A 26,763-nucleotide genomic window follows, 5' to 3' on the forward strand; every position below is an offset into this window, starting at 1 on the left:
ACCTGTCTCCTGGCCAAAAAACCAAAGTGTAATACAGAAGCGATACTGTAACAAATTCAAGAAAGTCTTTAAAAAAAACAGTCCACATCAAAAAAATCTTAAGGAAAAAAAAAACCACACCACCATTCATTCTCATTTTTGAAGAGCAGGTAACCTACCCCGTGTTCATTTACTACACAACCGTTCTCATTACTGTCTTGTTTAGACACTCAGTCATGTCCAACTCTTTGTGACCCCATGGACTGTAGCCAGGAGCCAGCCACCAGGCTCCTCTCTCTATGGTATTCCAGGCAAGAATGCTGGGGTGGGTTGCCATTTCCTTCTCTAGGGAATCTTCCCAGCCCAGGGAGGGATCAAACCCACACCTCCTGCATTGGCAGGCGAACTCTTTACCACTGAGCCACTTGGAAAGCACCTAACTACGGGAGAAAGAACTTTTTCTTAGTGATGGTTGAGTTAACCTATACAGTGGTTCCATTGCAGACACAAATAAATAATGGACCTGTTAAGGATTGTTCAGACTTTAGGCTGTCCTAGGGTCAGTGACTATCTAATAAGAGTTGAAAGCTCACTTGTTTCCCTTGTGTGTTTGTGTTTTATCTCTTTTTAATATATACTGTCTGTATTAGCTGTGCTGTTTATTTTATTATTTTTTTGGCCTTGTCTTATGGCTTGTGGGATCTTAGTTCCCCGACCAGGGATTAAACCCCAGCCCTCACCAATGAAAACTCAGAGTACTAACCACTTGACCATCAGGGAATTCTCCTGGTTTATCTTAGAAGGAATGTTGGTATTTGGTGAACACACAACAGCATGGCGGAGAGTATAGGAGCAAAACTGTTAAGGGACCCAATGTGGAGGTTGCTTTTAATTACGTGTACTCTGAGTTCATGCTTGGGATTTATTGATTTTAGGGTACACTGGTTGGACTCTTACTGGATAGTCTTCAACAGTGTTATCCTTCTCTTTTTTTCCTTAGGCTGCTTAGATTTCCCAAAGAAGAATCTTCAAATCTCTGGCTTGGAGCTTATAAACTGGGCTGTCAGCAGTCTTGTAGCTCACCTGGGGAAAATCGTACATGTTTTAACATTCAGTGTGTAAACATTCACTTATGCTCACTGAACTCAACTATTTTCAGTATGATACCCACATTCTCAACTGGACCAGATTCTGTCCAGTCCAGGAACCCTTTCTTTTCCCTTCAGAGCTGCCTTATCTAGTGTGGTAGCCGCTAGCCGCATGTAGCAGCTAAAATTTAAATAATTAAAATTAAGTAACATTAAATATTTAGTTCCTCAGTTACAGTAGACACGTTTCAGGTGGTCAATAACCACATGTTTCCAGAGACTTCCATATGGGACAGGGCCAATATAGCATATTTCTATCATTGCAGAACTTCTGTTGGTCAGCGCTGTTATAGTCTAGAGGGCAAGGTTGGGGGGAGGGGCAGTTGGCTGGGTTTTGTGGAGAGTAGAAGGGTGTTTAAACAATTGATCCATCCCCTTGTTTTTAGCTTGGTGTTCACACCCCTTTTATAGAACCTACTGCTGCTGATTCCTGACCTGTTTTGAGGCACTGTTATGTAAATTGAATTGCTTTTTTCATTGCAAGCTTGACATTTATCTTTCTTAGGGCTTGAAGTCAATCTGCATTCCAACTTCCTCTCTTCCATGTGCTTAAAAAAAAAAAAGAAAAACCTTAAAATCTATGCAATTCACTGTATGTCAATTTTAGTTTTAAAAGATAAGTTAAAAAATTCTTTATTCTCATCTTAGTGGGGTTTTGAAAGTGAAAGTGAAGTTGTATCTGTCTCTTTGCGACCCGTGGACTGTAGCCCACCAAGCTCCTCCGTCCATGGGATCCTCCGACCCAGGGATCGAACCCACATCTCCCACACTGCAGGCAGACACTTTAACCTCTGCACCACCAGGGAAGCCCTTAAATACAAGCATCCAAGTACTGACATCAAAGATTTCAAGGGAGGCAAGGAAGCCAGGTTGAAAGAAGACGGGGGAGGAGGCGGGAGGGGGAGAGTGAAAGGGGTGGCCTTACAGACGTCTCCTGCCACCTACGGATGCCCCGGCGTTATGGGACTTTTCCCTGGGCCTCCAGAGAAGGGAGGACTGGAACTCGGCCCTACCAGAATTAGACCAGACCAGAACCAGAATTCGAGTTCTCTGCCAAGAGGAGGTGATCAGTCGCCAATCCTCAGCTCAGGCTGAGGGCCCTTCGACCAGATTCCTGCGTCCAGGACCGGGGGACTAGAAAAACAGGGAAGGATAGGAAGGGTTAAGGAGAGGAAAGAGAGGGAAAGGGAGAGAGGTCAATAAAGTCTCTGGTTCCTTACCGGTCGGGGCACTCTGGCCAGTTGTCCGCATCAGGAGGAGACCAGGGAGAAAAGGGTCCCAGTTGCGGCCGCTGGGTCTGGTCCGTTGGCAGGCATAAAAGTAAAATACATTTTTAGTCTGCCATCTGTATCCGTAAGTAAAGTACTCCATCAACATTTAAACACATACAACTGTCTCCACTTTTAAAAAATCTGCCCTTATATTTGCTCATGATTCTTGAGCAGTTTTATGTATTGTTTTCTTTACTCCATCTTGACTTTTGTCCTCTCCATTCTACTAAAATTCCTCTTGTGAATGTCATGAGAATCAGCTGGACACTTTTTAATCCTTATCTTGCTTGACCTCTCAATAGCCTTTGACAGACCATTTCCCTCTTTCTAGAAACTTTCCCTAGCTTTCTGGGAACCGTACTTACCTGACTTTCCACTTTATTTCCCTAATCATTCCTTCTTACTTTCCTTTGCAAAGTAGTCTTCTTCCTTTTCCTCAACTCTTACATCCTACAGTTCCTCAGGACACTACCCTACTGTGCATTCTCTTCCGTGTTTTACAAATTTTCCTTGGTGAGTTTAGCATTTTCTGTAGCTTTGGTTACTATCAGTTGATGACTTAAAGGGGAATTTCTGTATTGTTCTCTTTTTAAAATTCCTGACTTGTGTATCCACCATTATGTATCCACTTAGATTTCTTACATTCACCTCAAATCTAACATGTCTAAAACTGAAGAGATAGCTAGTATAATCTTCCTCCAGTCTTTATTTGTTCCATATAAATTATACCACAATCTCCCCAGTAACTCATACCGAAGTTCTTACCCCTGCATACTGGCTTTCCCACAGTCTTGACATTTCTGACCTGAAAAATCTCAAGATCAATTCACTTTGCTGCTTCTCCCAGTTTTCCTTTCATCCGTTCACTGTGCCTACATTTACCTGTAACAGGCTCCTAACAGGTTTCCTCTCCTGTGGTCTTCTTCCAGGCATTCTGCACACTGCAGATAGAATGATGTTTTTAAGCATGCAACTGGGTCTTAGACCTGACTTTGTCTTTCAGTGGCTTCACACTGCCTTTATGTAAAATAGCAGCATCATTAATTTAGTTTTTCTATTTCTTGCCTACCTCTCCAGCCCCTTTAAGTGCTACATGCCCTCTCCTGGACTTCTATTTATCTGTTCACTTTAACTAGTCTGAGCTTAAAAATAATTCTTTCAGAGAGGTCTTCCTTGACCCTCTTGCCAGATAGTCCCATGGCTCTGAATTTTACCTTTCTTATATGCATCACATTTGTTTATACTTGTTCAGATGACCCACTAGACTATATATTTTTTGAAAGCACAGTGCTATTCTATTTGTAGAAGCTCAAATTATATTGAATTGAAATTTAGTAGTTGCTTGTATATTTTTATAATTTCAGCCATTATAATCAGCCATTCTGATCACCATCAGAAGTGTTAATTTACCTTTTTTTCTTTTCTTTTTGGCCACACTGCATGGCTTGTGGGATTTTAGTTCCCCAATCAGGGCTTGAACCCAGGCGCTCAGCAGTGATAGAATGGAGTCCACTGGACCACCCAGGAATTGTCTAATTTAAAGGCACAGTCCAGGTAGCTTTCTCTAATTGGGGGAAGATTTTTTAAGAACTTAATTATATGCTTTTTCCTACTTCAATTGAAATTTCTTATGGAGCTTTATGTGTACTTTTATGTGATGTTCTTAATAGAATAAATATCTGGGCTTTCCTGGTGGCTCATGGTAAAGAATTTGCCTGCCAATGCAGGAGACACAGGTTTGATTCCTGATCCAGGAAGATCCCACGTGCCCTGGAGCAGCTAAACCCTTGGGACACAACTGTTGAACCTCTGCCTGGGCGCCACAACTACTGAAGCCCATGAGCTAGTGCTCTGCAACAAGAGAAGCTACTTCAATAAGAAGCTCTCATAGCACAGCCAAAATAGATAAATAACATTAAAAATTTTTAATAAATATCTTATTGACTACTCAACAAGTATATTACTTTTAAGTATTATGAAGAATAAATCCCAAATCTCCTTTTATATTGGCAGTCACAATGAAAGCATATTTGAATTTCATATTAATAAGTTTATTTAAAAGTGATTTTTACATTGGTAAGAAATAAAGTAAAATACAGTACTCTAAAACAGAGGTTCCCAAATTTTCTCTGTTCACACCCCCTTAATGTCTTTTTCATAATGCCTTTAGGTCTAGTAGTTTAATTTATTAAGTAATTAGGTCTAAATAGCTTATTAAAGTGTTTATTTTCTATCAAGCTAATAGTTGAAAGACAAAATAGTATTTTTATTTCATTCTTAAATATCCACAGTTACTTTATGCATTTGTTGGGCACTATGAACTTCTCAAATCTTGGAATCATTAGACATTGCCACCCATATTTCCTATTCTAAATTGATTTTTGAAAGATCAATTAGAAAGATCAGTGTTTATCTTATTACAATTATGTAAGTGGTAGTCACAACTAAAAATATGTAGTATATACTATGATTTGCAGTGACTCTTTCCTTTCTTGTACAACTTCTTTTGTCCCTGAAATTAATAGTCTCTTCTGTTTAGTGTTCTGTGTGAAGGTAAAAGTGTTAGTCACTCAGTCGTGTCCGACTCATTGTGACCCCATGGACTGTAGCCGGCCAGGAAGAATTCCTCTGTCCATGGAATTCTCCAGGCAAGAATACTAGAGTGGGTAGCCATCTGTGTACTTACTAGGAGTTTATCTTCAGACTCTTTTTCACTTGTCTGTATCTCCTGTCTCTGCATGCAGATAGTTTAGAAATTCTGTCAGTTTCACATTCTGTCAGTTTCAGGAGGCATACTTCCTGCTCTCCTCAATTCTGATTGATAATTTGGCTGGTAAAATTCTATTTTGAAAATAATTTTTCCTTGGAACTTGGAAAGCATTAGTGTATTTTTTTCTAGTTCTCAGTCTTACTGTTAAAGAAATCCATTGCCATTGCCATTCTTATTTCTGATTTTACTTGTGTATGTGTATATAATGTAAATATTGTATATTAACCATATACATATATTTCTGTAATCTATATATTTTACATTTAATATATATATATTTTTTGTGGGGCTCAACATTTTTATTTTTATTTTTTTTTATTTTTACATTTAATATTTTATCTATTTTATATATGGATCCTTTTTTGTCATTACCCCCTCACCAAAGCTCGTAGAAGGGTGTTTTGTCTCCAGTATTCCAAAATTTGATAATTGATATGTCTTATTTGATTGTCAGATTGATGACCCTGTTTTCATTCATTAATAGGTTCTTTCCATGTACAAAATCATGTCCTTTAATTCTGAGAAATTTTTTGAATCATGTATTTGACATATTTGAATGTTTGATCTCCTGACTTGATCTTATCATTTTTTATTTTCATTATTTTCAATCTCTGTCATCTTGTGCTACTTTCTGGGTGCTATTTTCTGGGTACTGCTGCTGCTGTGCTGAGCTTAGTTATGTCTGACTCTTTGCGACCCCCATGGACTGTAGCCCACCGGGCTCCTCTGTCCATGGGATTTCCCAGGCAAGAATACTAGAGTGGGTTGCCATACTGGGGGATCTTACCCCCCAGGGATTGAACCCACGTCTCCTGCATTGGCAAGCGGATTTTTTACCACTGAGCCACCCAGGAATGTCCTCAAATGTTTAAATGTTTAAGAAAAATTTAAACTTTTCAGTTTTAAGTAACTTCAGATTTCCAAAAATATTTACACTTCACCCAGCTTTCCCTCAGTTTATATTATGTTGGTCGAAACCAGGAATTAACTGACCTATATATCTTATTTTGGTTTTCCCACCAATTTCCTTTTTCTAGAGTAGGACCCAATCCAGGATTGAACATTACATTAGTTGTTTTGTCTCCTTAGTCTGAGCTCTTTAATCTGGGACAGTGTCTCAGTCCATCTTTTTCTTTCTTGATGGACACTTTTGAAGAATATTGGCCAGTTTTCTGTTTGTTTTTTACTTTTTGGCTGCATCACAGGACCTGTGGGATCTTAGTTTCCTGACCAAGGGTAGGACCCACAGCCCATACAGTGGACGCAGTCTTACCTGCTAGACTGCCGAGGAAGTCCATGGCCAGCTTTCTTACAGCGTGTTCCTCAACGCACATGTGTCTGTTTTTCCCTTATGATTAAATTCAGGTGGTTTTTTTTGACAAGAACACCACACAGGATCTTGCGCCACATCAGGGGGCATATGCTGTCCACATGTCTCTTTACTGGGGATGGTGGAGATGTTTGCCGAATTTTTCTATTGAAAGGCACAGTTTTTCCTTTTGTAATTTGAAGTATCTTGTGGAAGGTACTTTGAGACAATTAAATAGCTTATACCTCATTGTATTTTCACCCTCTAGTTTTAGATTCTTGCCTGAGTCAGTTATTTCTGAGAGGAGTTGCAAATTGTAACTTTTGTATTCTGTTATTTCTTCTATATTTATTAATTTGAAAAATCTCTGTAAGGATTGTCTTTTATCCTCGTTTATTTATAGACTCAGGATATTTGTTTTATTCTTGAGTTATCAGCCATTACTATTACTACATACACAGTTGCTCAGGTATTTTGGCATGTATTGGTTCCTTCAAATTGACTCCTGTGTTCTTTTGACATGTCATTATTTTTTTGAGCACTTGTTTACTTTCTGGCACTACAGTGATATTCCAGGCTCATCTTCTACTTCTGCCCCAGCTCTGGAATCACCCATTTCTTTTGTTACTGGGATGTAATTGCTTCTAGTCTCTTTAAGCAGATAGAGCTAGGAAATAAATAAGAGTATGTGCACCTCTAGATCTGTACCTGTGTGTAAGTGTGTATAAAACACCATGAGTTCATGTGGATACCACAAAATGTAGCTTCTTTCACCAACATTCTGAAACCTAGCTCTGATTATCTACAACATATTTACTTACTTGCTCAATTTTTGAATACTGAGAATGTAGGTTAAGAATTAACTCACTCCTCTGTGAAAAGCAGATTTGTTAATTAAAGAACAGTATTTGTATACAATCCTTTTGTTTCTGGGGTGTGAAAGTGAAAAAGTGAAAGTCATTCAGTTGTGTCCGACTCTTTGCGACCCCATGGACTGTAGAATCCATGGAATTCTCCAGGCCAGAATACTGGAGTGGTATCTTCCCAACCCAGGGGTCAAACCCAGGTCTCCCACATTTCGGGGAGAGTCTTTACTAGCTGAGCCACAAGGGAAGCCCAAGAATACTGGAGTGGGTAGCCTATCCCTTCTCCAGCAGATCTTCCTGGCCCAGGAATTGAACTGGGGTCTCCTGCATTGCAGGCGGACTCTTTACCAACTGAGCTATCTGGATGTATACAGTCAGAATGTTTTCCTAAGTTACTTTGGCTAATTCTTTTCTGCTATATTCTTTCAGTGTGGTTATTTATTTGTGATACAGTTAGGCTCATTTGTTAATATTTGCGTTTCATTTTAATTATATGTATATTTTTAAATTATATGAAACATTAGCATAGTCCTGAAAGTCAGAACTTTACAAAAAAGGTGTATCTGAGAAGCACCACTCCCCTCCCATCCCTTCTACATTTTCTTGTTCCTCATTCTTTTCACCCTGTTCCCATCTACCATGCCCTGTAGGAAACTATTCTCATTAGTTTTTGGTTTGTCTTCCTGTTAATTGATTTGGGGGCACAAAAGGCAGATACAAGTATACTATTTTTTCTTTTATGAAAGGTGGCTGTATATAGTATAGTAAAGAATTTAAACTTGTGCAGAATGAAAGCCTTTATCCTTGGCTTTTAAGAGGTAATCCCTAAATCCTCAGAATGCAATGTCTGATTTGCCTGGGGGCTTGGGTCACTGGTACTAACAATATGATTTAGAATGGGATTGGCCCCACCAGAAAAAACCAGCAGTGTGATTTAGGGTAATGACTTTGACATCAGTAGATCTCCAGGGGAGTTAAAGATTGGGCCCTGTCATGTGAGCAGTCGGTTATGCCTATGAACCCCAGTAAAAATTCTGGACGTCAAGACTTTGATGAACCTCACTGGATTGCAGTGCTTGTCACACTTAGTCATACATTGATGCCGGGAGAGTAATGCTGTCTCTGCTCTGTGGGGAGAGGACAACTGGAAGCTACGCATTTGTTACTTCTGGATTCTTCAATATGTACTTCTTTGCTTGGGTGATTTTAATCCACATTCTTCAACTGTAATAAGCCATAGCTGTTAATTTAACAGTTTTCAGTGAGTTCTGTGAGTCCTTTTGATAAATTATCAAATCTGGGGGTGGTTTTGGAAACTCCCTGAACTTTTAGTTGTTGCCAGAAGTGGAAGTGATCTTGGGTGGATTGTTTTCTCTAACTGCACACTTGGTTAAACTATTGCAGTGGCATATCACTGACACTCATTTGAACTTTGCTTTTATCATTTAACCTGGAGAGTACTCCATGTTCATAGACCTTATCCTTATTCTAACTTCATTCATTGTGTGGATGAACCATAGTTTATGCAACCACTGTCCTACGTATGGGCATTTAGGTTGTTTCCAATATTTTTCAATTGTAAACATTGCAGTGAATAACCTTGTACTATGTGTTTTCATTAGTATCTTCAAGGTAAATTCCTAAAAGCAGAGTTGTTGGATTAAAAGGTAAGTACTTATATGGTTTTGTTAGATATTACCAAATTCCTGTCCAAAATTAGTTTATCAATTTGTATTCCCACAAGGGAAGTATAAAAGTTTTTTTTTTCCAACGAACTGTATATGTTGTGATAACTTTTGCCAACATTTTTGAAATATGACATACTAGTTTCAGATGTACAACATAATGATTTAATATTTGTATGCTTTGCAAAATGAATACAATAAATCTAGCTAAATCCATCACCATACATAGCTCCCCACATCCCCAATTTTTTTCTTGTGATGACGGTTTTGGAGATTTAGCAACTTTCAAATACACAGTACAGTATTACTAACTATAGTCACCATGCTGTACATTACATCATCATGAATGACTTGTTTATATCTTTATGGAAGTTCGTACATTTAACCCCCTTCACCCATTTTGCCTATCTCCCAAGCCCCCTTGACAGTTTTTTTTTTTTGACAGATTTTTAATGCATGAAGTTGAGCATGTTATGTTCAAAGGACATTTTATGCAAGACAGCAAAAGAGACACAGATGTGTAGAGCGGACTTTTGGAGTCTGAGGGAGAGGGAGAGGGTAGGATGATTTGGGAGAATGGCATTGAAACATGTATACTATCTTGTAAGAAACGAATCGCCAGTCTATGTTCGATGCAGGATGCAGGATGCTTGGGGCTGGTGCACGGGGATGATCCGGAGGGATGATGTGGGGTGGGAGGTGGGAGGGGGGTTCATGTTTGGGAACTCATGTACACCTGTGGCGGATTTATGTCAATGTATGCCAAAACTAATACAGTATTGTAAAGTAAAATAAAGTAAAAAAAAAAAATCCTTATTTTTGAATTGTTTCCTTATGTCTTTTTTCCATTTTTCCATCAGCCTTTATTGTTCAATTTTAAATATAAGTAATATTAGCCCTATTTTAAGCTAAGCCTAAGCCTTTTGTTGTTTTTCATCGTTCCTTTAAAAAATCTAACATATTCTTTTTTCCCCAGTGGCTGCAATATTTTCTTCCTTGAGGATAGTACTAGTTTTTTTTTTTTTTTTCTCTTGTTTTTTAAAAAAATAATGTGGTAAAGTATACAGAGCAAAAATTTACCATTTTAATCATTTTTAGACATCCAGTTCAGTGGCGTTACATATGTTCACATTGCTGTGCAACCATCGCCACCATCCATCCTCAGACCCGTCTTCATTTTCCTAAACTGAAATTCTTTCCATGAAACAATAACTTCCCTTCTCTCCCCTCCTCATTTTAAAAAAAATAACATTTATTTATTTGGTTGCACTGGTTCTTCATTGCTGTGAGCAGGCTTTCTCTAGCTGTGGTAAGCAGGAGCTACTCTTCGTTGTGGGGTGCTGGCTTCTTCTGTTGGGGAGCATGGGCGCTAGGCCCTTGGGCCTCAGTAGTTAGGGCTCATGGGCACTAGGGCATGGGCTCAGCTGTTGTGGCACAGGTGCTTGGTTGCTCCAGGGCATAAGAAATCTTTCCGGACCAGGGATTGAACCCCTATCTGCTGCATTGGCAGGCAGATTCCTATCCACTGTACCACTAGGGAAGTAGGTCCTCCTTGGTTTTTTTAAGTTAGCTTTTCTAAATATGCTTTCAGTTTTATCTGTTTGTTTTGGTCTACTTTTTATCCCTACAAGTATGGTGATTCTTAGTTATGCTGTTATTGAACCACTAAGAAGTTGCCTGGAAATTCTGAGCTTGTGGTGAGACTTGTCAGCTATAGGGTGCACTGTGAGCCATTTTGGGCCATTTTGTGGGGGGATATTTGTATTTATGTATTCTCTTGTGTATTAATCAAATTCTCCAAAGAAGAATCTTCCAGTCTCCTGCTTGGATGGATAAGATAGCATGCCGGGGTTTGGGGAGATGAGTGGGAAAGTGTTGAGGGGCTTATGATCAAAATATAATTCCTATAATTCCATTTCCTGCTGTTCCTGGAATCCCCTTGTCTGCAGGACTTCCTTTCTGAAGGAGAAACTTCGTCTTGGGTAGAGGAGGGATTTGGGGTCTCATTGTTTCTTAAACTTGGGGGTTATTATTTGGGGCTGTGTCCTTGTGGCATCCCCTAATACCAGTATACCGTTGATCTTTTCTCTTTGAATGATCTGTTGCTGCCCCACCCCTCACTCACTCCCAGAACTGATCTCCGCTTTGAGGGTATACACCTTTCTGGGACTCAATGGGGAAAGAGACTCAGGAGGAATTCACTATGTAAAACTGTCCTCATGGATAACAAAGATGTGGTACATATATTAAATGGAATATTACTCAGCCATCAAAAAGGATGAAATAAGGCCATCTGCAGCAACATGGGTGGACCTAGAGAGTGTCATACTGAGTGAAGGAAGTCAGACAGAAGAGAAGAAATATCGAATGACATCTCTTATATGTGGAATCTAAGAAGTGATATGAATGAACCCACAAAGCAGAAAGCTACTCAGACTCAGAAAAGGGACTTGTGGTTGTGCAGTGGGGGGTGGAGGGATAGTTGGGAACTTGGGAAGGTCATGGACACACTTCTATATTTAAAATGGAAAACCAATGAAGACCTATTGTATAGCACATGGAACTCTGCTCAGTGTTACGTGGCAGGCTTGATGGGAGGGACGTTTGGGAGAGAATGGATACATGTATATGTACGGCTGAGTCCCCTCGCTGTTCACCTGAGACTACCACAGCTTGCTAATTGGCTCTGTGTGTGGGCATTAGTCACTCAGTCATGTTCCCCAATACAGAGTGTTTTGGTGTTAAATGAAAAATCATGAGCAAAAAGCCAAAACAAACAATTAAGTTATCCTCTTGTTTGCACCTCTGCTCTCAGTTGTATATGATGTGCCTGACTGTTCTGGTTCATTCTCTGAGAAAGTGAAACTTTGATCATCTGCCATGGTAGGGGAAGGGATACTGAAGTCTAACTGCCGCTCATTCAGACTTTCAGCCAGTCCTTCCTTTTTCTGCTCTCCTCATTCCCTGACGTTCATGGGTATTGTTGTTCTGCTTCCTGAGCCTTTCTGAGGTACTGTAACTTGCTACTTGGCTTCCTCTACTTCTGGCTTAGATTTCAGCTCTTTTGGCCTGCTCTATTATCAGTCATTCATCTGCTTTTCTCTTTCGACAGTTTTATTGCTCTTGCCTCCTTTTTTGTTGTCATTGAGTTTCGGCCTTTTTTAAAACTCCGTTTCTGTCATCTTAATGAGATTTGTAGAGAGAACAGAGGTAAACATGTGTTCAGTCCTCCTTTTTTCTTTTCCTCCAGAGGAAACTAATGCACAGAAAGGTAATTCAGCTTTTCCTAGTAAGTTGCTATTAACAGTAGCTGAAATAAGGATGTTGGGTTTTCACTTCTTCTGTTAGACCTGCGGTGGCTGGTGCCTTTCTTTCTAGGTTAAAGAACCTTCAGTGGTGGTAGATCTTATTAAATCTGAGGGGAAATTATGTTTGATTTTGACCATCATTTTCATCTACCTTTTCCTTTAAGTGTGTTTCTAAAGTTCATACACAGATACACATACTTGTGTTGGTTCTTTTTTCTTATGTTCACTTGACTGTAAGAACCGTAACTGGAGGAGAGCACATGACAGGGCTCTGTCTTTGCATAGGCATTCAGAGTGTCTTTGGCTGACAAAGCACTGACTGCGTGCATTTATTGACTATCTGCCTGTGGCTGACTGTTTACAGAGTAAAGTCCCTGCCTTGCCTTTCCTTTGTATTTCCTTCCATACAAAATTTGTTGTATGGAACAAATTGTTTTGATGTAGACTCAGTTTTAAATGGTGTCTGGTTGCATCTCCCTTCTCCATCCTTCATTTTACAAATGAGAATACAGAATTCAGGTGACTTGCTTAAAGCTTAAAGCTAATGAGAAACAAAGCTAAAACTTACAAATTCTCTCCTGACTCCCTGCCCCTTCTGCTTCATCAGAAACTGGCTGCATGTTGGGAAATGATTATTGAAACTTGTTTCTATCAGAGGCAGATACAGTAAATGGGGTTATGTTGGAGCAGTCAGTCATGTCTTCCCTTATCCCTCATTTTCATTGTGGGAAAAGCCTTGACAGGTAGGATTTCATTATATCTTATATTGAGCATCATATGCTTTTTTTCAGTTTTCTAAAGTTTGCTGTGAATATATCGTAATGACCTTATTTTTAGGGTAGAAGTATAAATTTTCTTTCTCTTCTTTACAGCTGCATACAGATCTCATTATGCATCAGAAAAATGAAAAAACAGAGGAAAATTCTATGGAGGAAAGGAATCCACTTAGCCTTTTCTGAGAAATGGAATACTGGATTTGGAGGCTTTAAGAAGTTCTACTTTCACCAACACCTGTGCATTCTGAAAGCCAAGCTGGGAAGGCCAGTTACTTGGAGCAGGCATTTGAGGCATTTCCAGTGCAGAAAGAAGGCCCTTCAAATCCAGAAAACGTGGATCCAGGATGAACCACTTTTTGCTAAGACAAAAGGCAATGTGGCTGTCCAGAATCTTTGTACTTCTGCCTCTAAAGTGAAAAGAAAGGACACCAAGCACTTCATTTCCTCCTCAAGGACCTTCCTGAAACTCCAGGCAGAGAAGTTGCTGTCATCAGCAAAGAACTCTGATCATGAATATTCTGGAGAGAAAAGTCTCTTGAAGGCAGCTGTTGACTTACCAGTGAATAGTGTGTTAGGTCAGGCCAATGGTCACAGACCTAAGACGGAGCCACAAGCTTCTGATTTTCCTATGAAGTTCAATGGGGAGAGCCAGAATCCAGGTGAGAGTGACAGAATTGTGGTCACCTTAAGCACCCATAAGAGAAAGCGCTTTTGTTATGGCTGCTACCCAGGGCTGGTGCACCACAGGAATGGGGGACCCTTGATTCCAAAAAAATTTCAGCTTAACCAACATAGAAGAATAAAAGTATCTCCTCATATGATGTATGAGAAATTGTCCATGATTAGATTTCGGTACAAGATTCTCAGATCCCAGCACTTCAGAACAAAAAGCAAAGTTTGCAAGCTAAAAAAAGCCCAGCAAAGCTGGGTGCAGGTCACTGGGGACCATCAAGAGACCCTTAGGGAGAACGGCGAGGGTGGCAGTTGCGGCCCGTTCCCTTCCCCGGAACCTAAAGACCCTTCTTGTCAGCATCCACCATACTTTCCAGATATGGACAGCGATGCTGTGGTGAAGGGAAAGAACTCTCATGTGCCCGAGGGCCACGCTAAAGGAAGCCCTCTCTTGGACAAGGAGCTTAGTTTAGATGGAGCATTCCCTGACCAACAGAATGGCAGTGCCACATACACCTGGGACCAGTCACCCTGTTCCTCTCCTAAGTGGGAGTATACAGAGCTGATTCATGACATCCCCTTACCAGAACATCATTCTAGTAACGTGTTCATCTTGGAAACCGAGAGAGAAGTTACGGCTCTGGGTCAGGAAAATCGGACAAGTACTGTCAGTGATGACAGAGTAAAACTGTCAGTGTCCGGGGCAGATCAGTCTGTGAGGAGTGTAGATGGGCCTGTGTCTGAAGAGACTGTTCAGAATGAGAGCTCGTGCCAGATGGATGAGGATGGCTCTTTCAAGCAGAATATTCTTAGCTCTAAGTTGCTGGACCACCCTTACTGTAAAAGTCCACTGGAGGCTCCTCTGACGTGCAGTGGACTCAAACTAGAAAATCAAGTGGGAGGTGGGAAGAACAGTCAGAAAACCTCTCCAGTGGATGATGAACAGCTGTCAATCTGCCTTTCTGGTATGCACTCTTCTTTATTTTCCCCCGTCTCCAGCCCACACCTGCTGTATGTTATCCTTTCTGGGAGAGGCCTTTCTTTTTCCCTTCCACAAGTTTCCCTTTAAGCAATTAGACGTTTTCCTTTTATATTATTACGTAGATGTTCCACGGTTTTGATTTGATTTTTGATCGACGACACTCGTGTTGCTTCTAGTCGTTCCCTTCTATAAACAGTGATACAATGAAATTACTTCTTTATACTTGTATGATTGTTTCTGTAAGTTAAATTCCTAGTAGTAGAAATAATGGTGAAAGAATACTTCCACTTAAAACTTTAAGAGAACTGTTAAATTATCCATTCAGTTAAACCAGTTTGCACTTGTGAAATTTTGTCAGTCTCATAGATCACATGAGAATTGTCTTAATTTGTCTTTTTAAGTTTAAAGTTTGAATGTATTTTTCTATAGTCGCTTGCCATTTTTTGTTTGTATATAATTTTATTTTGCCTATTTTCCTATTGGATTTTTATATTTTGGTTAGTGTATGAGAAGCTTCTGTGTACCAGTGCTGGCTCTAAGAATGTAGCAACAAACAGGATACACTGATTCTTACACCCTCATAGTCTTTAGTATCATTATAATTTTAAAGGTTTTAAATTTTTGTAAAAGCCCTCAGTACCCTGACTTTGTGTATAATATTTTTGTCTAACAGAAAATTTCAACTCTTACATGGTAAAATGTATCTGTCTTTCCTTTATGGCTCAAGTTTTTACATCATGCTTTAATGTCTTCCTGTCAAAATCTACCCCATGAAGCTGTTTGGTATAAACACTTCTGGCAGACAGCATGGCAGTATCAGTCTTCGCCCCATTCCCCTTTTTGCCATTTGGCTAAGAGATGGAAGAGTACAAATATGTTTGTAGAGGGACATCACTTAGAGTATTGTCTCAGTAGTACAACACTGAAGATAACTAAAACAACTGTTGCTATGGACTTTGAATTCATGGCATGTCCAGGCAGTATACCGTGAAGCTGTTAAAGAATAAATTCCATCTGTATCTTGATACTGACCATTGTTTATATAAAGTGAAAAAAGCAAGTAGCAGGAGGCCACTTTGTTAAAAGATACATATGCACATATGAGTGCGTGTATATATGTATGCATATACATCTGTATAGGACGTAACTGGTTGGTTGATTTAGTCACCAAGTCTTGTCTGATCTTAAACCTCCATGTACTGTGGCCCGCTGGGCTCCTCTGTCCGTGGCATTCTTCAGGCAAGAATACTGGAGTGGGTTGCCATTTCCTTCTCCAGTAGGACATGACACATATATTAAATTGTTATAAGTGGCTTTTGGGGGGAATTAGGAGAGTTACTTCTTGCTGGTTTAAACAATTCTGATCATTTTGTGTTTTCCACCGGTTATATGTGCATGCTCGCTCATGTCTGACTGTTTGCAACCCCATGGACTGTAGCCTGCCAGGCTCTTCATCCATTGAATTTTTCACTCAGGAATAATGGAGTGGGTTGCCATTTCCTCCCCAAAAGGATATTCCCGGCCCAGGGATTGAACCTGCATCTCTTGAACTGCAGGCAGATTCTTTACCAGTAGTGCCACCTGGGAAGTCCAGTATGTATAAAAAATGTTTTCCCACAAAATGACAGTCCTAGAAAAATATTTAAAAAAAATTTTCCTGTTGTTTATGCTGTAGTAGAATGAAGACAAATTTTCCTGCTGTGAGGTTAGCAGAACCATGATTTCTAAATCTGAACAGGTTAGCATTTACCTGCAAATACCAATTAACTTGTATCAAGAACTTCCAGATGTTCAAGCTGGATTTAGAAAAGGCAGAGGAACCAGAGATCAAATTGCCAACATCCGTTGGGTCATAGAAAAAGCAAGAGAATTCCAGAAAAACATATACTTTTGCTTCATTGACTATGATAAAGCCTTTTACTGTGTCGGATCACAATAAACTGTGGAAAATTCTTAAAGAGATAGGAATACCAGACCATCCTACCTGCCTCTTGAGAAACCTGTATGCAGGTCAAGAAGCAACAGTAAGAACTGGACATGGAACAATGGACTGGTTCCGTACTGGGAAAGGACTGCATCAAGGCTGTATTGTCACCCTGCTTATTTAAATTAGATAGCAGAGTACATCATGCAAAATGCTGGGCTGGATGAAGCACAAGCCCAAATCAAGATTGCTGGGAGAAATATCAATAACCTCAGATATGCAGATGACACCACCTTTATGGCAGAAAGTTAAGAGGGACTAAAGAGCCTCTTGATTAAGGTGAAAGATGAGAGTGAAAAACTTGACTTAAAACTCAGTATTCAAAAGACAAAGATCATGGCATCTGGTCCCATCACTTCATGGCAAATAGATGGGGAAACAATGGAAACAGTGACAGACTTTATTTTGGGGCTCTAAAATCACTGCAGATGGTGACTGCAGTCATAAAATTAAAAGAAGCCTTATCCTTGGAAGAAAAGCTATGACAGACCTAGATGGTGTCTTAAAAAACAGAGACGTTACTTTGCCAAAAATGGTCCATCTAGTCAAAGCCTTGGTTTTTCCAGTAGTCATGTATCGATGTGAGAGTTGGACCATAAAGAAGGCTGAGCACCAAAGAATTGATGCTTTTGAACTGTGGTGTTGGAGAAGACTCTTGAGACTCCCTTGACTTCAAGGAGATCTAACTGGTCAAATCCTAAAGGAAATCAGTCCTGAAAATTCATTGGAAGGACTGATGCCAAAGCTGAAACTCCAATACTTTGGCCCCCTAATGCGAAGAGCTGATGCTCTTCATTTGAAAAGAGCCTGATGCTGGGAAAGATTGAAGGCAGGAGGAGAAGGGGACAACAGAGGACGAGATGGTTGGATGGCATTACCAACTTGATGGACATGAGTTTGAGCAAGCTCCGGGAGTTGGTGAAGGGCAAGGAAGCCTAGCATACTGCAGTCCATGGGATTGCAAAGAATTGGACGTGACTGAGTGACTGAACAACAATCAATTAACTTACAAATATAGATGGAGCACTTCCAAAAAAAAGTTGATAAATTGAATGTATCCTAGACTTAAACTGTAGCATAACGTGAGGATATAGGAGTTTTTACAGTTTTATAGTTTTTACACATTTAGTGACCTATACTTATTTTAACAGACTAAAAGAGAAAAATCATGGCATCTCAGCAAGTACTGAAAGCCTGTTGTTTAGTCGTTGTGTCCAGCTCTTTGCAACCCCATAGACTGTAGCCCATTAGGCTCCTCTGTCCATGGGATTGCTTAGGCAAGAATACCAGAGTGGTTTGTCATTTCCTTCTTCAGAGGATCTTCACAACCAGATCAAATCTGCATCTCCTGCATTGGTAGGCAGATTCTTTACCACTGAGACACCAAGGAAGCCCAGTCTAACAATAAAAAGATATTTTAAAGCATGATAGAAAACTCAGAAGCAATAAAAAAATATATATACTGGTTTGATTTCATAAACATTAAAATCTCATAAGTACAGATAAGAAAATTTGTAAGTGAAAATTTGAAAAGTTTAGGTACACTTGTCCTTTGACCCAGAAATTTAAATTTTAGCAACTGTGTTCTAAGAAAACACTAGAATGAGGATATATTGAAGGCTTTAATTGTAACATTATTTAGACAGCTAAAAAGTAAGAACTTAAATGGTTGTCAGTAGAGAATTGGTTAAAATATGGCAAATCAATTTAATGGACTACTGATTGTTTTGAGAAGGCGATGGCACCCCACTCTAGTACTCTTGCCTGGAAAATCCCATGGATGGAGGAGCCTGGTAGGCTGCAGTCCATGGGGTCGCGAAGAGTTGGACACGACTAAGCGACTTACTTTCACTTTCCACTTTCATGCATTGGAGAAGGAAATGGCAACCCATTCCAGTGTTCTTGCCTGGATAATCCCAGGGACGGGGGAGCCTGTTGGGCTGCCGTCTGTGGGGTCGCACAGAGTCAGACACAACTGAAGCGACTTAGCAGCAGCAGCAGCAGCAGATTGTTTTGAATTAACTTAGGAAAAAAATTAATGTGTTGAATGTAAAAAAGCAGCTTCAAGAAGAATGAATATAGTTTGCTACTTACGTTTTTAAGATATACATCTTCAGAAGGGCATAAAAATTCTAAAGGAATTATGAGGTGGCTGCCACATTATTTTAAAATGTTTACAGTCATATACTAGAAAAAGTACTCAGAGCTTTTTCCCATTTCAAGTTTATGAAAATATTCAATCCTGTTTTCTAGACTATTGTGTTATTTTTACATGTAGCTGTTTAGAAAAAAATGGATTCCTACTGCATTCTTTAGACCAAAATGAATTTCAGCTGTGAATAAGAGACTTAGTTTGTATTTCTAATGCTGTTTGTTAATTCATCTTTTCTGCATGATTATGGAATGCAGTTCAATAGGCAAACTTACCAGGCTTCTCTGGTAGCTCAGTTGGTAAAGAACCCACCTGTAAAGCGGGAGACCTGGGTTTGATCCCATTTAATCCCTGGGTCGGGAAGATCCCCTGGAGGAGGGGATGGCAACCCATTCCAGTATTTTTGCCTAGAGAATTCCCATGGACAGAGAAGCTGGGCAGGCTGCAGTCCATAGGGTTGCAGACAGTCGGATACGACAGCACAGCACACAGCTTATATGAATGGTGCCTACTAGATCTTATTGGCAAACTTAAGGCTGAATGAATTCCTAGTTTAGAAGCTCCAAATTTTCATTTCCTCCTCTGACTAAACTGGAACACAGAACTCCCTCTCTCTTCTGTGTGGCTAAATCCTAGACCAGAACCAGACATAGGCAAGCAACTTTTCTTACTATACTCTTGTCTTAAGCCTTTCAAATTGGGAGCCTCTGGTGGGAGAGTAAAAGGAGGAAAGTAAATTTTCCACACCTTTGTCTGCTCCTGCCGCGTACAAAACACTCCCTGCCTAGAACAGACTTTGTTGTGATCATTCCTGTCCATTTTATATTGATGCTTAACAGAGGCCCTTCTTGAAGTCAGAAAGAGGAAAATAAGTGACTTACAGTCCTCATTTTTTCTGTCTACACACAGTGGACTTAACTGTCAGACTGATGGTTAGCAGAGTGTTGCTCTTCCCCGCTCAGCATCAATGAATAGCCTAAGTCATATCTCTCTTCTGTGAGCCTCTAAGCCTTCTCTCAGCTTCTTTGAAGTTACTTAGTATCCTGGTTTTAATTCCTAGGATATCTTTAGGTATATTTCTTCAGTGGATCCTCTTGGGAGCCATTAAAATGCATATACATGTTACTTAAATTGATGTAAAGACTAGCCTGTATTCTGGCTAAGTCATCCTTTAATTGTTTCCTCTTTTAAAACGTGCCTCACCAGCTATTATCCAGTTAAGTTCACCTCATAGGGTTATGCAGTATCATAAGTATTCAGTTCAGCTCAGTCGCTCAGTCGTGTCCAACTCTTTGCGACCTCACCACACCAGGCTTCCCTGTCCATCACCAACTCCCGGAGTTTACTCAAACTCATATCTGTCAAGTCGGTGATGCCATCCAGCCATCTCATCCTCTGTCGTCCCCTTCTCCTCCTGCCCTCATCCCTCGCAGCATCAGGGTCTTTTCCAATGAGTCAACTCTTTGCATGAGGTGGCCAAAGTATTGGAGTTTCAGCTTTAGCATCAGTCCTTCCAATAAACACCCAGGACTGAACTCCCTTAGGATGGACTTGTTGGATCTCCTTGCAGTCCAAGGAACTCGCAAGAGTCTTCTCCAACACCACAGTTCAAAAGCATCGATTCTTTGGGCTCATCTTTCTTCACAGTCCAACTCTCACATCCATACATGACCACTGGAAAAACCATAGCCTTGACTAGACAGCCCTTTGTTGGCAAAGTAATGTCTCTGCTTTTGAATATGCCGTCTAGGTTGGTCATAACTTTGCTTCCAAGGAGTAGCGTCTTTTAATTTCATGGCTGCAGCCACCATCTGCAGTGATTTTGGAGCCCAAAAAAATAAAGTCTGACACCGTTTCCACTGTTTCCCTATCTATTTCCCATGAAGTGATGGGACCAGATGCCATGATCTTCGTTTTCTGAATGTTGAGCTTTAAGCCAACTTTTTCACTCTCTTCTTTCACTTTCATCAAGAGGCTTTTAGTTCCTCTTCACTTTCTGCCATAAGGGTGGTATCATCTGCATATCTGAGGTTATTGATATTTCTCCTGGAAATCTTGATTTCAGCTTGTATAATAGCTATCAAATTGTATGATATTAAAAATATCTTAGAATTCGTCCTCTGTTGAGATGTGAAATTTCATACCTTTATCAATAGTAAATACAACTGACAGTGATCTCAACAATTCCCTCTAATTGTAAATTTTAAAAAGATAATTTCTTCAGTTACCAAATGTGATAGACACATTTAACCAGGTGATTAAACCGTTTAGATTTTACCTTTAGGAGATAGACTTCTTCCCCAAGGCTAAGCTACTGAAAAATGTCAATCTTTAATTTCAGCTAGCTATTCTCTTTCTAGCAATCCAAAGTGAAATGATACCTTATCTTTTAAAAGATTTCTTTTTAGTATAATACATTTAGTAATGTAATTTAAACATATGTTATATGTTGGGTATAGGTTAAGTATCAGGACAGTGACTTTGCTGAAAACGGCTGTTTCCATCTTAACTTTTCTTTCTTCCTTTATTTAAGGATTCCTAGATGAGGTTATGAAGAAGTATGGCAGTTTGGTCCCACTCAGTGAAAAAGATGTCCTTGGAAGATTAAAAGATGTCTTTAATGAAGACTTTTCTAATAGGTTTGTCAATAACACTTAAGTTAAGCCCTTGAAAAGAAAATTATTGGCTTATAGGACTTTTCTCTTGATTTAAAAAAAAAAAAAAACCTGATACTTAACAATAAACTGAGTTAAACTTTTGTTGTTGTTTTACTTTCAAAATATTTCTGTTTCAGAAAACCATTTATCAATAGGGAAATAACAAACTATCGGGCCAGACATCAAAAATGCAACTTCCGCATCTTCTATAATAAGCACATGCTGGATATGGATGATCTAGCAACCCTGGATGGTCAGAATTGGCTGAATGACCAGGTGAGTGTACTGTATATTCTCACCATAGAAAAGTTGCAGAGGATGTTGGACAGTGAAGTGTAAAATGCAACCTCTGGGCTGGCCTCACAATTATCTTTTGGAATCAAGTATTCTTCATTCCTTACTATAGTGACTGTTCACTCACCCGGTATTAGAAAGGTTTGATTACTATTAGCAGTAGCTATGTTATTCCTTCTGAGTGGATGTTCTGAATTGTATGTGGGGTTAATGGGTTTTATATTGACTTTTTATAGGTCATAAATATGTATGGTGAGCTGATAATGGATGCAGTCCCAGACAAAGTAAGTGAAAACTTTTTCTACAGGAGAGAGGGTCCTATGTATTAAAGAAAGAAAGCCAATACAATATTGTAAAGTAATTAACCTCCAATTAAATAAATTTATATTAAAAAAAGCTTTTTCTTTTAAAAAAAATTGTATGCAATTATTTGATATTTCTTAGATTTTTTAAAAGATGTTTGTCTTGATCATGTGCTAGAATTGGGCATAAGTTCTATAAAATCATGTGAACATAAAGTCATGCCAGTGTTTTCCTGCTTATTTATTTCAGAGTGGGTGTATTTTTGATAACTTAGGGAGGCTTTTTTTTTTTCACATGCACAAAAAGGACTGTTCGCTTTAAGCATTTAAATTTAACTTAAATAATTTTTTTAACTTAATGTCTTATTCTCTTTAAAAATGTAGTAAAGTGTGTTCATCTTCACTTTTCTTGGATTAATCTTTGATACTCAGTTTAAATACAAACTAACCCCCATTAAACTCTAAAATTCCCTTAAGAGCTTAGTTACATATCAAAAAGCTATTTTTTTAATTTAATATATTTTGTTTCTGAATACTGATTACCTGATTGGTAGCCATTAATTTCAATAAGCAAAACCTTTCCAATAAAGCAAAACCTTTTTAAGTACTTTATAAACTTTCATAAGTCTAATCATTTAAACAGGTAAATGTAAGGAATCTCAGATTCCAACACTTTATTGATAGAGACAAAATGTCATAACTTTCCACTTAAAATAAAAAATTGATTAAACATTTTAAATTGTAATCATGAAGCTAATCTGTCAGATTCTCTATTTTGTCAAATTCTCTTAATCAAAGTGTAAATCTAAACATACAGATGATTTTTAACATAAAAGTATTCATTTCAAAACTATAGTTTCCCTTTATTACCACTACATTTAATTCTAAACCTTCACGGTATAAAAAAGACACAACTGAAAGTGGTTCTCAAAGTATGGTCGCCAAACCAGCAGCATCAGCATCACGTGGGAATTTACTAGAAATGTACATTTTTGAGGAAAGTAGGGAAAACCACTAGACCATTCAGGTATGACCTAAATCAAATCCCTTAATGATTATACAGTGGAAGTAACAAACAGATTCAAAGGATTAGATCTGATAGAGTGCCTGAAGAACTATGGACAGAGGTTTATGACATTGTACAGGAGGCAGTGATCAAGACCATCCCCAAGAAAAAGAAATGCAAAAAGGCAAAATGGCTGTCTGAGGAGGCCTTACAAATAGCTGAAAAAAGAAGAGAAGCTAAAGGCAAAGGAGAAGAAGAAAGACATACCCATTTGAATGCAGAGTTCCAAAGAGTTGAATGCAGAGTTCCAAAGAGTTGAATGCAGAGTTCCAACTCTCTCTCCAAAGAGAGATAAGAAAGCCTTCCTCAGAGATCAGTGCAAAGAAATAGTGGAAAAAAATAGAATGGGAAAAACTAGAGATCTCTTCAAGAAAATCAGAGATACCAAGGGAATGTTTCATGCAAAGATGGGCACAATAAAGGACAGAAATGGTATGGACCTGCAGAAGATATTAAGAGGTGGCAAGAATACACAGAATGACACAAAAAAGATCTTCACGACCCAGATAACCACGATGGTGTGATCACTCACCTTGAGCCAGACATCCTGGAATGGGAAGTCAAGTGGGCCTTAGGAAGCACCACTACAACTAAGCTAGTGGAGGTGATGGAATTCCAGCTGAACTTCAATTTCAAATCCTAAAAGATGATGCTGTGAAAGTGCTGCAGTCAATATGCCAGCAAATTTGGAAAACTCAGCAGTGGAAAAGGTCAGCTTTCATTTCAATCTCAAAAAAGGGCAATTGCCAAAAAAGGGCAGTGCCAAAGAATGTTCAATTCTTTGTTGTGCACAATTGCACTCATCTCACATGCTAGCAAAGTAATGCCCAAAATTATCCAAGCCAGGCTTCAACAGTATGTTAACTTCCAGACATTCAAGCTGGATTTGGAAAAGGCAGAAGAACCAGAAATCAAATTGCCAACATCCGCTGGATGATCGAAAAGCAAGACAATTCCAGAAAAACGTCTATTTCTGCTTTATTGACTATGCCAAAGCCTTTGACTGTGTGGATCACAATAAACTATGGGAAATTCTTAAAGGGATGAGAATACCAGACCACCTTACTTGCCTCCTAAGAAATGTGTATGCAGGTCAAGAAGCATCAGTCAGAACCGGACATGGAACAACAGACTGGTTCCAAATCAGGAAAGGAGTACGTCAAGGCTGTATACTGTCACCCTGCTTATTTACATTAGAGAGCAGAGTAGATCATGCAAAATGCCGGGCTGGATGAAGCACAAGCTAGAATCAAGATTGCCCGAAGAATATCAATAACCTCAGATATGCAGATGACACCACCCTTATGGCAGAAAGTGAAGAAGAACTAAAGAGCCTCTTGATGAAAGTGAAAGAGGATAGTGAAAAAGTTGACTTAAAACTCAACATTCAAAAAAGGAAGATCATGGCATCCAGACCCATCACTTCATGGCAAATAGATGGGGAAACAATGGAAACAGTGACAGACTTTATTTTGGGGTGGTTCCAAAATCACTGCAGATGGTGACTGCAGCCATAAAATTAAAACACACTTGCTCCTTGGAAGAAAAGCTATGACCAACCTATATAGCATATTAAAAAGCAGAGACATTACTTTGCCAACAAAGGTCCATCTAGTCAAAGCTATGGTTTTTCCAGTAGTCATATATGGATGTGAGAGTTGGACCGTAATGAAAGCTGAGTGCCAAAGAATTGATGCTTTTGAACTGTGGTGTTGGAGAAGATTCTTGAGAGTCCCTTGGATTTCAAGGAGATCAAACCAGTCCATCATAAAGGAAATCAGTGCTGAATATTCATTGGAAGGACTGATGCTGAAGCTAAAACTCCAATACTTTGGCCATCTGATGTGAAGAACTGACTCATTGGAAAAGACCCTGATGCTGGGAAAGATTGAAGGCAGGAAGAGAAAGGGACGACAGAGGATGAGATGTTGGATGGCATCACCGACTTGATGGACATGAGTTTGAGCAAGCTCCAGGAGCTGGTGATGGACAGGGAAGCCTGGCGTGCTGCAGTCCCTGGGGTTGCAAAGAGTCGGACACAGCAGAGTGACTGAACTAACTGAAAGTGGTTTTCAAAGTATGGTCCCCAAACCAGCAGCATCAGCATCATGTGAGGATTTACTAGACATGCAAATTTTTGGATCCATCCAAAATTTCTGGTAAGTCAGAAACTGGAGAGTGGGTCCTAGCAATCTGTTTTAATCAGCCCTTCAGTTTCTGATGCAGTCAGAAGTTTGAGAATCACTGCCTAGAGATGGCTACTATAAGCATTTTTGTGGATACCTAAAGCTCCCTGGTTCTCAAAACAAATGTGCATTAGAATCCTCAGATACCAGATTGCTGAGCCCACTCTCATAGTTTCTGCTTTATTAAGTCTTTAGTGGGGCCTGAGAATTTGTATTTTAACAAGTTTCTAGATGATACTTACACTGCTGGTTTGATGGCCATATCCTGAGAACCTCAGCTTTTCATCTCAAGTGAGTCAAAGTTACTGAGTAAACACTTGAATACCATAGTATGTTTACTGTCTCTGGTGAGCTGATACTCATTTATAAGCCAGAATTTTGAAAAGGCCAAGGATGCAGAACATGATGTGCCATGTGACTAGAGTAATTTTTTTCAGTGTTAGCAGTGACCTTTTTATAGTTACTATTAGGCTTCCCTGATAGCCCAGTGGGTAAAGAATCCGCCTGCAATGCAGGAGACCCCGGTTCAGTTCCTGGGTCGGGAAGATCCCCTAGAGAAGGGCAGGCTACCCACTCCAGTATTCGGGCCTACAGAATTCCATGGACAGTCCATGGGGTCGCAAAGACATGGACAGGACTAAGCCACTGTCACTTGCATTACTATCAGTTCAGTTCAGTTGCTCAGTGATGTCCAACTCTGTGACCCCATGAATTGCATTACGCCAGGCCTCCCTGTCCATCACCAACTCCCGGAGTTCACCCAAACTCATGTCTGTCGAGTCAGTGATGCTATCCAGCCATCTCATTCTCTGTCGTCCCCTTCTCCTCCTGCCCCCAATCCCTCCCAGCATCAGAGTCTTTTCCAATGAGTCAACTCTTCGCATGAGGTGGCCAAAGTATTGGAGTTTCAGCTTCAGTATCAGTCCTTCAAATGAACAACCAGGGCTGATCGACTTTAGGATGGACTGGTTGGATCTCCTTGCAGTCCAAGGGACTCTCAAGAGTCTTCTCCAACACCACAGTTCAAAAGCATCAATTCTTCGGCGCTCAGCTTTCTTCACGGTCCAACTCTCACATCCATACATGACCACTGGAAAAACCATAGCCTTGACTAGATGGACCTTTGTTGGCAAAGTAATGTCTCTGCTTTTGAATATGCTGTCTAGGTTGGTCATAACTTTCCTTCCAAGGAGTAAGTATCTTTCAATTTCATGGCTGCAGCCACCATCTGCAGTGATTTTGGAGTCCCCAAAAATAAAGTCTGACACTTTTCCACTGTTTCCCCATCTATTTCCCATGAAGTGATGGGACCAGATGCCATGATCTTCATTTTCTGAATGTTGAGCTTTAAGCCAA

General features: G+C 39.6%; 1 protein-coding gene across 3 annotated transcripts in view; it reads left to right on the forward strand.

Moving 5' to 3' along the window:
* SENP5 (SUMO1/sentrin specific peptidase 5) overlaps window positions 1-26,763 on the forward strand; it is a 48,625-nt gene that overhangs the window by 4,334 nt on the left and 17,528 nt on the right. For 2 of the 3 annotated variants that reach the window (XM_005675076.3, XM_013963575.2), the window contains exons 2-5: window positions 13,209-14,749; window positions 21,436-21,541; window positions 21,697-21,835; window positions 22,090-22,137. In XM_005675076.3, the coding sequence (XP_005675133.1) occupies window positions 13,240-14,749; window positions 21,436-21,541; window positions 21,697-21,835; window positions 22,090-22,137 (1,803 nt within the window). In that variant the 5' untranslated portion in view covers window positions 13,209-13,239. The remainder of the gene's footprint in view (window positions 1-13,208; window positions 14,750-21,435; window positions 21,542-21,696; window positions 21,836-22,089; window positions 22,138-26,763) is intronic. The other variant, XM_013963585.2, reaches the window with a different exon arrangement.

This window comes from Capra hircus, chromosome 1 (assembly GCF_001704415.2).
Source record: "Capra hircus breed San Clemente chromosome 1, ASM170441v1, whole genome shotgun sequence".
NCBI lineage: Eukaryota > Metazoa > Chordata > Mammalia > Artiodactyla > Bovidae > Capra > Capra hircus.